The sequence below is a fragment of the Chiroxiphia lanceolata genome, chromosome 18 (assembly GCF_009829145.1).
Source record: "Chiroxiphia lanceolata isolate bChiLan1 chromosome 18, bChiLan1.pri, whole genome shotgun sequence".
Classification (NCBI taxonomy): Eukaryota; Metazoa; Chordata; class Aves; order Passeriformes; family Pipridae; genus Chiroxiphia; species Chiroxiphia lanceolata.
In genome coordinates this window covers 8131657-8147000 of record NC_045654.1, presented here as the reverse complement: position 1 = coordinate 8147000, position 15344 = coordinate 8131657, and the positions used below count along the sequence as shown (strand labels likewise).

Sequence of the window (15344 nt, the reverse complement as noted above, 5' to 3'; positions counted from 1 at the left end):
AACGTTGAGGAACAAGACAGGCAAAAGCAAAAAATAATTTCCCTTGAGCAGAATTTTCTTTTTACTGATTTAAAGCTTAATACATATTTTAGAGGAGAAACTGGTTGCAAACCACTGAATTTTTATTGAAATAACTCACAAAAAAGCGAAGAGGTAGCACAATTTCATTCAAGTATGGAACATTACAGTAATACCCAAGTACTCTAAGAATTTTTAATTCTGAAAATAATGCCACCACAGAGCTAAATTTAATTCCTGAAGGTGCTACTTCTTTCCCACCCTCCTGTAGCACAGGCCATGATCTCCTGTCCCCTACCCATGCTTCTATGGAAGCCCATCTCCCTTTGATCAGGGAGCTGATCCTGTTGAAAACACCTCCACACCCTTTTACCATCAAATGTCAGTTTTCACTCATTTTTGTCAGTAAATTATAATTCTTTCTGCTGTATGAATTATTATACACAACTGTATTTTTTGATTTTTAAGCTGCTTTGATGCTTTGAAGATTGAGATACAACAAACTTCCCTTAAACTGAAACAGCTCCCAGAGCAACTGGAAAATATATCCACATATAAACCTGTTTTAGCATTACTGTGTGATTTACTTTGCTGTGAGAAACTGTTCCTTCCTTCCCTGCACAGTATAAACAAGAGACATTCTTTTCCTCGATTTGTTACAACAAACTATAAAAGTTTCATCTCCACATACTCAGTGAAGATGAAGGATTTAAGGAACATAAGAAGCCTAAGGTAAATATGCTTTTATCCAAACACATTTTACTTACAGGCACAGTTGAAAGAAGCCTTTGAAAATCATCTTTAGATACAGTTTGGCACTTGGTGATTAAGACACAAGATTCTCGGACAACAATCTTGAGAATGTAGTGCAACAGCTCATCATTTAGTCTTCAAAAGAAGTAAGAAAGGTGTAAAATGTTAATAATCTAATTATTGTGTATTTTGTACAGCTCAGCTCCAAAGTCTCTGCGAGTTGTACCACAAATTAAGCGAAAACAAAACAAGTATCTGTTCAACTTCAGAATCAGACACTAAGAAAACCAAGCCTGAAATGTGTAACAATAATCAGTGCAACAGATTTCCAGGGATTTCCTATATTGTCACACAAATCTATGACTTATGGCTCCTATAAAAGACTCCTCCCAGCTTGAATAGTACCTGAGACTGGCAGTTTTACTGCTGAACAGTCGCCTAATGTGATATGCAGAGTAATGTCATAAAACTGTATTTATGAACTTATCATCCACGTTTACCATGAACATTGTAAGGAGCTTGGAATCCCAAACCAAGTGTACAGAAGTCTCCAAAGTTTGTCCTAAATCATCTCTCCCTTGTCCTGATGAAATTCAACCCACTACAAAGACAGCATTTCAGGTCCCACTGCAGTGAGACAACAAGCAATTTCAGCAGAAGTTCATGCAAGTTTACCTAAAGCAAACAACAAACACACATTATTATAAAAGGGGAGGCTTTTTACCTATAATGATCATCATCTTCACTCCCAAATCTGTTGTTCTGAAGCTGCTCAGCTAAATTAGTCAGGATAACATCACGCAGCTGAGACAGCCCACTGTTCCTCTCCCCTGAAAAGGAAAAACCTTTACAAAGCAGCCTTTTACAGAATTAATTTATTTTTATTTCCCCTGATATCTTGCTTAACATCCACTGCTGCTCAGGAGTGCCTGTATTTACAGTGTAACCCAATGCCCTGGTGTCACAGGCTGAACACTTTCTCTGCACAAGGCTCTGTTTGAAATTCCAAACGCTCTGACACACGAACAGGTTCCTGTGAGATAACAAATCACTGAGCATCAGCTGCTTCCAGCTCCAAATTCCCATTTCATGGTGAATGCCAGTAGTTTATTTCTCCTTCACTAAGGACTAAAATTACCTTTGGTTACTGTGTACTTGCAAATTTTTCTTTTCTCCACCTAACCTACCCCTGGCCATGCAGCCGCTGAGAAGGCAGCTCCAGAATTTGAAGCATTCCATGATTTCCTAGAAAAGGATGGATTTAAAGCAGAGTAGTGCTCAATATCCTGAACTGTTCTCTCTCCAGAGCTTGAGAAGTATTTCACTTCTGTTTGCAGTTAGAAAAACCAAGCTCTTACACGTCAGACACTCACCTTCAGTTAAGACCAATTTCAATAAATTATTGATTTCTGCTTCACCAGGATACAGGATATTTAAACCAGAGCTGAAGAGAAAAAGAAAACCATGTATTACTTAATGTATTCAGAGTTGAACAAAACAATTTGAGAGTCAGACTCTCAACTTATCATCTGACATAACATTTAGAATGACTGTGTAATGGCTTCTTCCAACTTAGAAAGGCATACTCCATATTTTAACATTGATTTAAGTCATGAAATAAGCAGTTGTTTTCTCCAGAAATCTCTTGTAATCAACTCTATTTATTGTTTAGGTTCCAAAGCTTTTTCAAGAGCTGTTTGCTTCCCTCTGAGCAATTCCCCATTAATCACTTGTATATAAGACAGCACAGTAATGTTGTTTAAAACAGAGAGATGTCAGGAAAAAATGATGATGGCTCAGAGAGTGACTCCAACAACTCTGGTGATGGGGAGAGAGTTGTGGCTTATCTGTGATTAGAACAATGAAAAAACACAAATACAATAATCAAGAAATCACTACTGCTGCAGTTTTATACTTATTGAAGTCTGGGTTTTTATAGAAGTCTTAGTTTAAGCTCCACAGAAGGTTCTAGAATGAGCATTTCAGAAACACTTCTTGTTCAGATATTTTTCCCTTTAACTTGATGAACTTTGTCCTTTCTACCTGAATTGCCACATCAAGATAGAAGATCACAATCACTTCAAAGCAGCACTTCCTGACTATAAGTGCTGCAATGATTATACAACCTTTTCCTTTCCTTCCCCCCCCTCTTCTTTTTCAACAACATTATCACAGAAAAGAAAACTGAGACGTTTTTCAGCCTCACACTGAGAGCAGAGATTATTGCAGCTCCTCTCCCTCTGGCTCATGCTGATCAACTCTGATACAAACCTCAGGAAAAGTTATCACACATTGCAAGGTAAGTTTGAGGTTCCAATGGCAGCAGAATCCCCTCAGGAGAGAACAGGAGGAAGGAAGTATTACCTAATCCCCACCTCTGAATTGTTTAACAAATCACAAGACACAGGGTTAAACAAGGGAAACAAGGTGTCCACACAGGTGACAGGATGCAATTTTCCCTGTCCAAAAGGCCCTGAAAATGCCAGATAATCTTACTAGGACACACTATTCTTCTTCACTCAGAGCTGCATAAAGCCACAGAAGTTTGGAATGCTGTGATTCACACAGAGAAAATGCAGGTTGATCTCGAGAAGACTTTGTTCTCAACCTTTGGAGCACTTCCCACTGGAAAGCAGATGATATTTGTACTTGGGAGGTTGGAGACAGCATTCCTTGGCCTTGAGATTCACATTATCTCGTTTGCATGAGACAGCCACACTTCTTTCCCCTTGGCCTTTAATCTCAGAGCATTCCTCAAGCATTATTAATTCTGCTTCTCCTTACATTCCTTTTGTTCAGGAGAACTTCAGTGTTGCCACTTAAAACACTGGTTTAACAGCTGCCAACATCAGCTTTGCCTTTTCCTGAATGCCAAGAAACTGTATAAGCTAAATTTGGAAGTCATTCAAGCCATCACTGAAATGCAGGGAACTTTGCTTGAATTTAGCAGTTATTTTATAATAAACATTAAAAAAACCCTTAAGAAAGCCAATAAAAAAGCATCAAATCAAAAGTATTAAAAGCAATTACTACCTGTTATTTCATCACGACAACCCCATTGTATTTCTCCCACAGATACAAGTTCTAATAATTCTATCATACTAGGTCTTAAAATTGCTCATACTAAATTTTATCTTATTAAAGTTACAGTGTTCAATAACAATTTGAATGTTGAGAATACAGATATTTACCTAATAGCCAGACAAACCTCCTTCTGAATTTCAGAGCAAATCTGGTCCCTTGGGGCCATCAGTAACTGCCAAAGCAAAAGGCCAGACCTTCTGACAATGTCTCTGTTCCTTTCAGTTTGGGGGCTGAAGAAAAACTTAAAAACCACCTGAGAAAAATCAAACACGACAATATTAATATTAAAACCAAACATTAATCACATTAACTCCTTTTCTGCAGTTTGCCTGGGTCACTAGAAATCTCAGTCAGAATCTGACTTTGAATCAAAAAAAAAGGAAAAAAAAGAAGAAAGAAATCAGGCAATAACCTCTCTGGATTTTATTTTAATCTGTAGGGGTAGTGATTACATTTACATTTTAATTAGGACTCTTTAATGAGTGTATAAGATACTGCAAAACCACTGCTAAATCAACCTCATTACACTGAATACAATGGAGAAAAAAAAACCCTAACAAAACCAGGGGCTGCCTGTACTCTAAAACAACTCTTTTCTTTTTTATTTGTCTATTGTGAAGCACGTTTAAGGTGCCTTTGTACCTGAAAGACCACGAGGATGCAGCGGATGATGCAGGTGTCTCCATTCACCATGGCCTTCTCCATAATGTCACAGATGCTGCTGAGGTGATGGGCTTCAATTGGATGCTGCTTGCCCAAAAAATTGGTGATGGGAAGGTTGTTGCTGGCTGCCAGGAGGTTGAGTTGATGGATACACATGGCACCAACATGGTGCAGTAACTGGTTGATAACCTCGTTTGTGGTTGTTGCATCCCCTAGAAGAGGAAAGGAGTTCAAATGCTGTCTGTAAACACAGATTTTAGCATCAGCCTTTGCTTCTAAAATGCAATGTGTCATTAACAGCATGAACTTCAGGACATAAAAGAACTGCCCACATCACTTTTTTAATGTGCTAAAGGAAGCAAGAACCTGGGAACTTCCACATCTCGCCTTATGCTTTTCCCTTCCTAAAGCAAAGCTAAAGCACCAGGACCAATATTTACAAACACCTTTTCAAGAATGAACTCAGCTTTCAACAGAAAGCTTCAGAAGGCAGTTTCTGTCTATTTATGTTTTGATAATCATCAGTTTCATTTCCACTTCGTATAAAGTGCTGACTTGTGGTTTTAGCTCACCTTTGGGCTCTGTGATGACGTGACTCACTCCCAGCCTCTGGCACACACAGTGGAATGCCTGGTTCCCAGGATTGCACCACTGATCAATGTAATCATTGGAGCACGTCCAGATCATGTTATTCATTGTATCATAACAAGCACCTAAGAAAAGGAAAATATTTCACACATCAAATTGAAGACTCTTTGTTAGAAAACTGGATTAAAGGATTTCTATAGCAGATATAAATCCATATGAAACCCCACCCACTGCAGAGCTGCTTACTGCAAATTAAAATCCAGATGGACGATTTAGAATCTAAGGGTCTGAAATATTCCCAGGAAAGGGATCTACTCCTCACCAAGTCCTGGAACTAGAGCACCACGTCCAAGGGAACTCCCTGCAGCATCGATGAGATCTGCTCTGCTGGTGAACTGCCCGTCCGAGATGTTGAACACCAGGCTGGAGGCAAGAACTGCACGGGAACAAATCTCCAATAAATTTCTGAGAAGTTTATTGTATTTCAGGAAGCCAGGGACTCCAAATGTGCCATAATTGTAACCAACTTACTTTTTAAGGATGACAAAGCACTTGTTCCTCCGAAGAGAGAGCGGGTGGCGGAGCTGCCCGACCCCCCCGGGGGTGGGACCAGCATCACCAGGTACGTCCCACAGGTGTAGATGGGGGTCTTCCTCAGCATCTTCAGGGGCAGCCCACAGCTGGTGTTGGCAGCTGAAATATTGACCAGAAAATGTAACACAAACAGGCAATTCTTCAGAATGAGGCAGACTTCCATTTAGGGCTTCAAAGAAATCAATATGGAAATTCATTTAAGCCCTGCTTTGCAGCATCTAGAAGATGCTGAAGAATTTTGTAAAGAATTAGAGAATGGTTTAGGATGGAAGGGACTTTAAAGGTCATCCAGTTCCAAACCCATGGGCAGGGACACCTTCCACTAGACCAGGCTGCTCAGAGCTCCCTCCAACCTGGCCTTGAACACTTCCAGGGATGAGGCAGCCACAGCTTCCCTATACAGGGGTGGCCTCACAATCCTACACATTCAACATCAATCCCAAACAGTTTCCCACTTTAACCAAAGAAAACAACTTTAAAAAATAAAATAAATAAATAATTAAGCATAGCCAAAACTGGTTTAGTCATTGTATGGTGATACCCATACTGAAAGCACTGTCTTAGAGCCAAATAATCTCCTCACATAAAGGGATCGCTTGAGATTCACTATGCATTTACTATTTTAAGTTCTCCTGTTCCACAGGAAACGTACAGAGCCATAATGATCTCACTCCTGCAACAGCTGACCAACACTTTTCTGAGCACTGACTAAAGAATTAGCCAAGAATAACCACTTACTCCCCTTCTTCTGAAGCATTTGAGTTGTTCAATGGCAAAACACGGCCTTTAAAATAGCTCTCTGAGCTAACTCCGCCAAATTCCCTGGAAACATAGCTATTTCATTTATAATTTATTTTTATGGAAATACCTTTAATTGTTTCAAATTGAAGAATGAAAACTCATGTACTTACGAAGGAAGTAGAGATATAACTCAAGATAAGATTTTAATCAGTTTAAGACAAATCTTACAAAGCTCCAGATCATCCTGCAAGCCACCCATGCTGTTCATTCAAGATTCCCTAATTAACTTGTTTCCACAAAAGAACACCCAAACATTGTGCAAACTACCTCAAAAAAGCACAGAATTACTTCAAATTTATAATTTTCAACTGACTTGTGAAACAATAGTTACATTTTCTAAACTGCAGGCCATTTTTACATCCCAATTAGAAGCCCAGTTGAACTGCCAGCAGAGAAATCTAATTATCGGTTTGCTGAAATATGGTAAAAACTAGTCCAATAATTGAATTGGAAAAGGATGCTACAAGCATTCTTCCCACTCTTCATTCCTAAACTTTGCTCCCAAATCAATTCCTAATTCAGCAAAGGAGCTGGTAACTGAAGCTTTAAGCAATTACTGTATATATCTGATTTTGAGGAAAAACACACTTTTTTATTCTTTAACCTGTCCTAAGAGGTCAGTTATGACTAGAATTGATGCTGCCTGTGAAAATGAAGCTCTTCTGACCTGCTTGGTCCTCCTTGAGTGTGTTGGAGATGGTGGAGCCTGTGAGAGCAGCCAGGGTTGCTGAAGGGGAGGCCCTGTACCGGGACAGGCGGCTCAGCAGCATCTCATTGATGCTCTTGGCAGATTCACCCTCTTTCCTCATCAATATAATTCTTTCCTGCAGAGGATTTGCTATACATAGGCCATTTTCTACCTGTTAAAATAGAGAAAAAAATACTTTAGATATCAAAATCCATCAGTGACTGATCACCTCAACTGAACAGTGACATTAAACACCACAATGCATCAGGTAGGGACAAAAACAATCTCTGCTGACACAAGTTCTTGCAAAAACAAAGTGTTATAAAAGCTGGACAAATAAGTATCTTTTTTTGCTGACTTTGCAGTTCAACAGAATAATTATATTAAAGATATTAGGTATCTTCTATTATCTTATACCTAAGATATTTAACAGAATATCTTCTATTTATTATATTTAGCTGTTTAGTCTTAAAGATGCAACTGTTTGCCATAAACTTGAGTTTCTTTATGGAACTCTACTTAAAAAATACATAATCCTCTTGTATGTTCTTAGTGATGGTTCACTGGCAAGTTTCGTAGAAAGAGGTTTTTAAATCATTTGCCAGCCAAAAAGTGAAAACAGTGATTTCCTTAGACCATAAACTCCAGGGGATGTTTAATTAAAGAATGAGTCTCTTAATGAAGATGTGATTTAAGCATTAGGGTTTTCCAGAAGCTGTACTACTACAGCCTCTCAATTCCAGCTCCATCCTCCCACTCCATCCTCCTCTGCTGAGGAGAAATACAGACATAAAACATACATTTTATATCACAAGAGAATTCATATTGCTAAATATAATGGCTGTATGTCCTGTCTCTGGAGATGGAATTGGACAATTCACCTTCTGTTCAAAGTTATTCCATATATATCTACTCAGATTACACATGTAAATATTCAAATCTAACATGTCAATTTGAGAGTGCTGATATTTAATTTAACACTAGTCATGCTACCAACACTAGAGACATAAAACCCACATAATTTCTTACTATAATTTCAAAAATATCCATGAAGACAGAGTGGCCTTTTGGTGTTTTCTCGTTAAGACTTGCAGGAGACCAAATCCAGTAGAAATATGTGCCATCTGAAGAAAGATGCACCGTGGTCATGGTACTGCCCACTGGGAAGTGATTTACTGGCATTGGGATTATCTGACATACCTACAAGACAGAGAGCAGAAGAGAAATTTGACTTAATAATACTATAACATTTATTTATTACAAAGAGATGATGTTTGCCAAATACATATAAACCTCAAATCTAAAACATAAAAGGATCATCTCCTCTCTAATAATGGAGAGTATGCCCCCAGTATCACAAAGTAAAAATATGCATCCTAAAGATTTATCTACTGTCTGCAACTTCTTTGAAACTTTACTTGAATCTTTGGAAGAAAAGGTGAATCCAAACACACTCAGTTTCAGGAAACACACTGCACATAACTGTGTACATCCATCCTTAAAACCACTCCAGGAAAAACCCTAAAGTAAACAAAAGATCCAGTTTTACAAAGGATGACAGTTGTTTATCTACAAATCAGAATCAGATTTGAAACAACACCTGAATTTTGGAACAATGGAAGAAAAATGAACTGTTCAGGAAGAACATGTTCTTGGTTTAAGTCAAAGTCCATTTTGCTATTGTTTGATTGTTCTATGTGACCATACTGGAATCATGGAATATCTTGACTTGGAATGGACCACAAGGATCATCCAGTTCAACTCCTGGCCCTGCCCAGGACACCCCAACAATCCCACCCTGTCCCTGAGAGCGTTGTCCAAACACTCCTGGAGCTCTGGCAGCCTTGGGGCTGTGACCATTCCCTGGGGAGCCTGTTCAGTGCCCCACCACCCTCTGGGGGAAGAACCTTCTCCTGAGATCCAACCTAAACCTACCCTGACACAGTGCCAGCCCTTCCCTCTGGTCCTGTCACTGCTCACAGAGAGCAGAGAGTGGAGCTGCCCCTCCTGGGGAAGTTGTGGATTGGGATGAGTCTCCCCTGAGCCTCCTCTTCTCCAGGTTGAACAAACCTTTATCCCAGCTCTTACAGAACTCCAGAATATAGGACAGTGTCAGTCTGTATATGCACATACACATGTATATATAAAGAGAACACACTCTGAAACAGAGTAACATCCAAAACAAACTTACACCTTCCACCACACAGTGATTTCAAGGCAGGGTTAGAAACAGGCACTTTCACAAAATAAGAGAAGAAACTTTGAGGATAAAACTAATTAAAGTTAAAAATTTGTGTGATTCATTAAGAATGTTTTCCTCCTGTACTCTAACTCTGCAGTGAACTGTTCCCTTTACCTGAAGGGTATGTTGATCCACCACCTGGAAAAGGTAGTGAGGTTTATTATCAAAAGACACGGGGCGATGGAGAAGTTTCCCATTCCCAAAGGCAACCCAGCCCGTCTCGAGCTCCTCGTTCCTGCAGTACACAAAACCCCTGGCAAGAAAACAAAAGCAGGATATTAAAACTCTTCAAACCCCTGCCCTGTTTTTTGGTTTGTCAAAGAACAACTCACAACCACAGTCTTGAACTTTGACTGAACTTCAATTCAAGTCGGCAATTTTTGTTGTGAAAGGCTTAAACATGAAAAGCCTCATGGCTTCCAAGCAATAAAGCAGCAACAAGGTACAGTGAGTCACAGCTGCAGTAATTATTTAATGAATGACATAATTAGCAAACAAATACTTACAAACACAGCAATTGTACAGCTACAAATAAAAAAGCCACAAAACTAGTCTGTAGTATATCCCTCTCTGCAAAGAAAAAAACAACTTACTATACATAAAAAAAATAAAATTAAATCTGAAATGCTATTCTGCTACTATGGAGGTTGAACTAATGGCCTCCAGAAGTCCCTTTCAAATTCAATTACTCTATAATTCTAGAGAAAACATACTCAAGAAGAATTTCAGATGAAAAACCCAACTCATTAAAACAGCACTTAATGAATATACACAATATCATTGAACGGATTTGGTGGAAGGGACCTTAAAGATCACCCAGTTCCAATCCCCATGTGCTCTAGTCTTGCTACACCCAACATCTGAGAGAGGTTTATCAAAACAGTGACTTCTGTTTTTAAGCAGCAAATATGGAACTGTTACTCACCTCAAAGTACCGTGGAGTCCAGACCCCAACTTGCTTATTCCTCTGCCCACGGAATTAGTTGTGTAAAGATAGAGCCCATCTGCTGCAAGACACCTTCCTAAATCTGCATCTGGAGCAGGAGAGGGAACAGAGCAGAGATCACCCCTGTAACACCTGAACTGGGAACTCTCCACGAGTGTTACACTTGGGTATCATGGTCAAAGCTGCTGTAAAAAACCTGAACTTGCTTTTCCTGCACAGTATTCCAAACTATAAATCCAGTAGGAACTAGACCAGCACACCCAACCATGGGCACACAGGGCTACTCAACCAAACTCATTTCAGGTGCAAAATTCCTTTACTTAAATACAAAACTACTTGAATATTTGCTATTAAATGCTTTCAGAATGATGAAAAGAAGCAGAGGACTGTTCTCTTCTGCTTTTGCAACAGGTAACACTGTTCAGAACTGGCAGTAAGATAAATATAAGAAAAGCTTAGGACTCTGCAAACCTTCCTGCTCAGGGTTGCTGGTCTAACACAGTGTGAGGGAAGAATAATCCAACACTGAGCCTTGATCTAATTTCTGCTACAACTGTGTGCTTCTCTTGGAGCTGGTCAGCAGATCCTTCTACCTCTGAACACTTAAATTAGGACAAAATCTATTTGAAACACAGCACTTTGTCACTCAAAGAGCAGTAATTATTAATAATCAAGATGGGACACTCCTGTCCAGTCAACCTATTTAAGTTCACAGCAGTCAGTTAAGGAAAGGAAAAAAAAATCTATCATTGTCAGAGCAAGAAGACTTGCTCATATATCTGAAAACCAGAGATGCCTTCAGTAAAGCTGCAGACAGCCTCAAATGACAACTCAGATTTTTAAATTCCTATGTCTTGCATTAAATGTCATCAAACTAATATTTCTGAAGCAATGTGAATGGCTTACTTAGTGAAAAAAGAGTAGGCAAACAAAGCAGTAAAAACTGAGAATTAGTTCAGGGAAAGAAAAACAAAAGAAAGCAGTAAAATAAGAATATACAAAACCAACTGGACAGAACCAAAAGCAGAATGGGGATGGTGGTGAGGGGAAAGCAATGAACTTGTATTTCTAAAAATAAACCTGCTGTGCCAATGATAGTTGCTATTGAATACAGGGAACCTGCCCAGGGCAAGGGAATTGTGCTTACTGAGGGACTAATGAGTGGATAATGTCCAAACTCTATTTGACCTCTGCAGAATTCCCCCTGGAGTTAGGGAGGGTCAATGTATCAACTGCTTTTGATTGTTTCCTACAGCCTCGCAATTGAAAACAGCAGCTGCTCCTCAGCAACCAAAAATCAAAGTTTTCTGAATCCCAACTCTAAAGCTTTACATTAATTTTCACACGAGTATCACCACTAAAAGCATCCTGCCCTCCCCTGCTCACACTGACAAGTCATGAAATAATTCACCTTTATTTTCGCTGCTGGAGCCAGTGTTGGCATCAGGGGCAGGTAACATGTCTTCAAAGCCCCAGGACACGATGTGCTTTCCTCCAAGCAAACAGGAGGGTGATCCAGGGCCTCCCTCCAAAAGCAACAACCTTTAAGCAGAAAAATATAATAAGATGCATGAAGAACAGTGACAGCAAAAATTAGCTACGTTAAAAGTTAAGCTGAAGATGTATTTTAAGTAATTATTCTCTGTCAGAGCTCATAAGGCACTTAAAGAAATCATCAATATTTAATTAAAAATTAAAATCTTAACACCCCAAACCCAATCAGTAGATGCTTTTATATTTGATTTTCTAATGTCTCCTGCAAATGACTAAATTTCGATCTTTCCTAGACCTCTGTAACTCTGAAGCAATTTAATCACATTTAAAGACATTCATCCCTAAATGCACTGAACACATTTTCAGAGCTGATGGAAAAGTGCCCCAAGGAGGAAAGTCACTACAAACCTGTAGAGAACATCAGCCACAGGCAGGGACCCCAGCTCAGTCTGTTTCTGTAATAGATGCACTGTATGAACAAAGGTTTTCAGCGACCCTCTAAAAGGACAAGAGAAACATGAATTAAAGATGTCTATTGAAGCCAGGCTGAATCCACACACACAAACAGCACCCACAGAGACTGTAACACCCAGTACCACCAGGGAAGAGCCAAGATATGGCAGCAACTTCTTTGCTATTTGTATTTCTTTTTGTAGAACAATGGAATATCCTGAGCTGGAAGGGATCACAAGGATCATCCAGTTCAACTCCTGGCCCTGCCCAGGACACCCCAACAATCCCACCCTGTCCCTGAGAGCGTTGTTGAAATATTCCTGGAGCTCTGGCAGCCTTGGGGCTGTGACCATTCCCTGGGGAGCCTGTTCAGTGCCCCACCATCCTCCGGGGGAAGAACCTTCTCCTGAGATCCAACCTGATCCTGCCCTGACACAGCTCCAGCCCTTCCCTGGGTCCTGTCCCTGCTCACAGAGCAGAGACTGAAGTTGCCCGTCCGCTGTCCCTCCTGGGGAAGTTGTGAATTAGGATGAGTTTCCCCTCACAAACCCAAATTTGGAAGCTTTTCCCCTCTGAAGTGATGCATTTAAATGTATATAAGGACTAGAACCCTGAAAACAAAATTAAACCAAAGGAGAAGCTGTTTCTAATCTTGCCTAAAAGCGTTGCTTTAAAATGTGATTGTAGCATTTACGAGCATATGGAGTTCGTAACTAATTAAATTCTTGTTCATTTAATGAATACTTTTTTTTGGAGAACTTGTGAAATCTGTATGTTAATATAGTACAAAAGGCCTTTTTATGTAGAAATAAAGAGATTTAGAAATCTTTAAAAATATATCTTTTACAATTTCTGTTTTAAAGGCTACCGGGAAGAAGGCATTTTCTGAATGACTGTTTCCAGGCATAACAGCCCAGCTGAGTAGGAGAATTTTGGCTGTGCCTTAGACATGGTCAGTTATGCAGTGATTTCTTCAGAAACACGAGTGATCAGCTGCAGAGATCCTTTCCCTGCACTCTGCTGAATCCAGCCTTGTGCTTCCAGTCACACGTGGTCAGTCTTAGCTCCTAAACTTTCCTCCTCCCCCGTTTTCCTCAGTGGCAGCTTCAGCTCTTGTGCTTTCACTGATAAACCTCAGCCAGGAGAAAACTGACACCAAACACTTTAAAGCACCTCGATTAATTATTTAAAGCAATATAATTACCCTGTGGGTTTATTCTTAGGAATATGAAGCACCCAAGATTGCAACTAGGAATGTCAATAATAGTCTCATTTTTAAGGTTTTTGGCTTCCTCATGGTACCCGACACATGACTTAGATATTTAAAGGAAAAGCGTGAGGCTTTCAGAGGTGAACAAAGCACACCAGGATATTACAACTCTGCAAGCAAGGCAAGACAGGTTTGCAAAGAAAATATAAGATCAACCCTCATTTCAAAAGCTCCGTTTGAAATTTAGCTCTTCTACAAATTCAGCTGCAACAGAACATCCCATATTTCCCACAAATTGACATCTGGGAAAAAAAATAAATGAGATTGTGTTTATCAAATCCAATTTATCTGAGCTATGTTTGAGTACATTGCCTTTTAGATAAGGCAATTGTCAGCACAGAACAATTTGCCACATACCATAGATTTCTCATTGACTTCATTAGAACAAGTACACTAGAAATTAAGTGGTTTTTACTTGAATAAACCTTTTCCTAAAGCAAATTATGACATCTCTGGAGAACTCCAACATCTTAAATCAGAGCTGAACTTCACAGACAAGGTAGCAACCTGAGAAACATTAAAGCAAATATTTTCAAAAGGCTACTCGTGACTTTAGACCCACATTCATGGGGCTCTGCACAAGTTTTGTGTGTTCCTCCCCCTCTCAATAGTCCCATCCCCTAAAGTAGGTTTTTATTAAAATCAATCATGGACCATTTGTCCTCAATCAGCTGATGTTGTGCCAAACCTACATTGGTTGAACTCTTCAATGGCAACAAATATTTCCCAGACAACACTGAAATCAAATCTGACAGGAATGGTCCCAAAACCTGGCAGCACCACCTTCTCCAGCCAAATGAAGGTGCACAAAAGGGCATGAAAAAAGGGAAAAGGAGACAACTCTCCTCCATGATAAAAACCTCTGGAACCATTCCTAGAACAGCTCACTGCAGCAGAAGCAACAATATCCACAAGAGGCATCTCTAACCCAGATCCTTCTGCCTCTGCATATGCCAAACACACAGAGAAAAGAAGTGCTTGGCAGTTTCACCCTTTCCAAACCAATATTTAAATATTAGAAAGAAAAAGACTGGTGTGACCTGAAAATAAGTATCAATGGTTCAGTCACATCGTTTTTGATTCTTCTTTTTAAATAGAGACACTGAGTACCAACATCAACCACAGCACTGCCCTGGGCAGTGCTGGAATCACCATCCCTGGAAGTGCAGCATAATTTGCCACATACCACAGACTCCTCATTGACTTCATTAGAACAAGTACACTAGAAATTAAGTGGTTTTCATTTGAATAAACCTTTTCCTAAATCAAATCATGGCATATCCCAGGAACTCCAACATCTGAAATCAGAGTTATACTTGACAGATAAGGCAGCAACCTGAGAAACATTAAAGCAAACATTTTCAAAAGGCTACTGGTAACTTTAGACCCACATTCGTGGGACTTTGCACAGGTTTTGTGTGTTCCTCCTCCTCTCCCCAAGTCCCATCCCCTAAAGCAGGTTTTTATTAAAATCAATCGTGGCAAATTTGTCCTCAATCAGCTGATGTTGTGCCAAACCCATGCAGGGCAGGGAATAATTCAACCTACATTGGCTGAACTCTCCACTGGCAACAAAATACCTACAAATATTTCCCAGACAACACCAAAACCAAATCTGAAAGGAACTGCTCCAAAACCTGGCAGTGCCACCTTCTCCAGCCAAACGAAGGAGCAGGACAAAGGGAAAAGGAGACAACTCTCCTCCATGATGAAAACATTCCCTCTCATTGCTCAGGGTAGCGGGGGAGTC

General features: G+C 39.8%; 1 protein-coding gene across 1 annotated transcript in view; it reads right to left on the bottom strand.

Moving 5' to 3' along the window:
• Nucleotides 1-15344, bottom strand: part of HECTD4 (HECT domain E3 ubiquitin protein ligase 4) — a 61924-nt gene that overhangs the window by 35659 nt on the left and 10921 nt on the right. Inside the window, exons 3-16 of the mRNA XM_032705577.1 lie at nt 12280-12369; nt 11789-11919; nt 10357-10465; nt 9546-9684; nt 8219-8389; nt 7169-7361; nt 5638-5799; nt 5429-5542; nt 5091-5231; nt 4498-4730; nt 3963-4108; nt 2145-2215; nt 1496-1601; nt 786-906 (exon numbers count right to left, since the gene is read on the bottom strand). Coding sequence (XP_032561468.1) covers nt 786-906; nt 1496-1601; nt 2145-2215; nt 3963-4108; nt 4498-4730; nt 5091-5231; nt 5429-5542; nt 5638-5799; nt 7169-7361; nt 8219-8389; nt 9546-9684; nt 10357-10465; nt 11789-11919; nt 12280-12369 — 1927 coding nt within the window. The remainder of the gene's footprint in view (nt 1-785; nt 907-1495; nt 1602-2144; nt 2216-3962; nt 4109-4497; nt 4731-5090; nt 5232-5428; nt 5543-5637; nt 5800-7168; nt 7362-8218; nt 8390-9545; nt 9685-10356; nt 10466-11788; nt 11920-12279; nt 12370-15344) is intronic.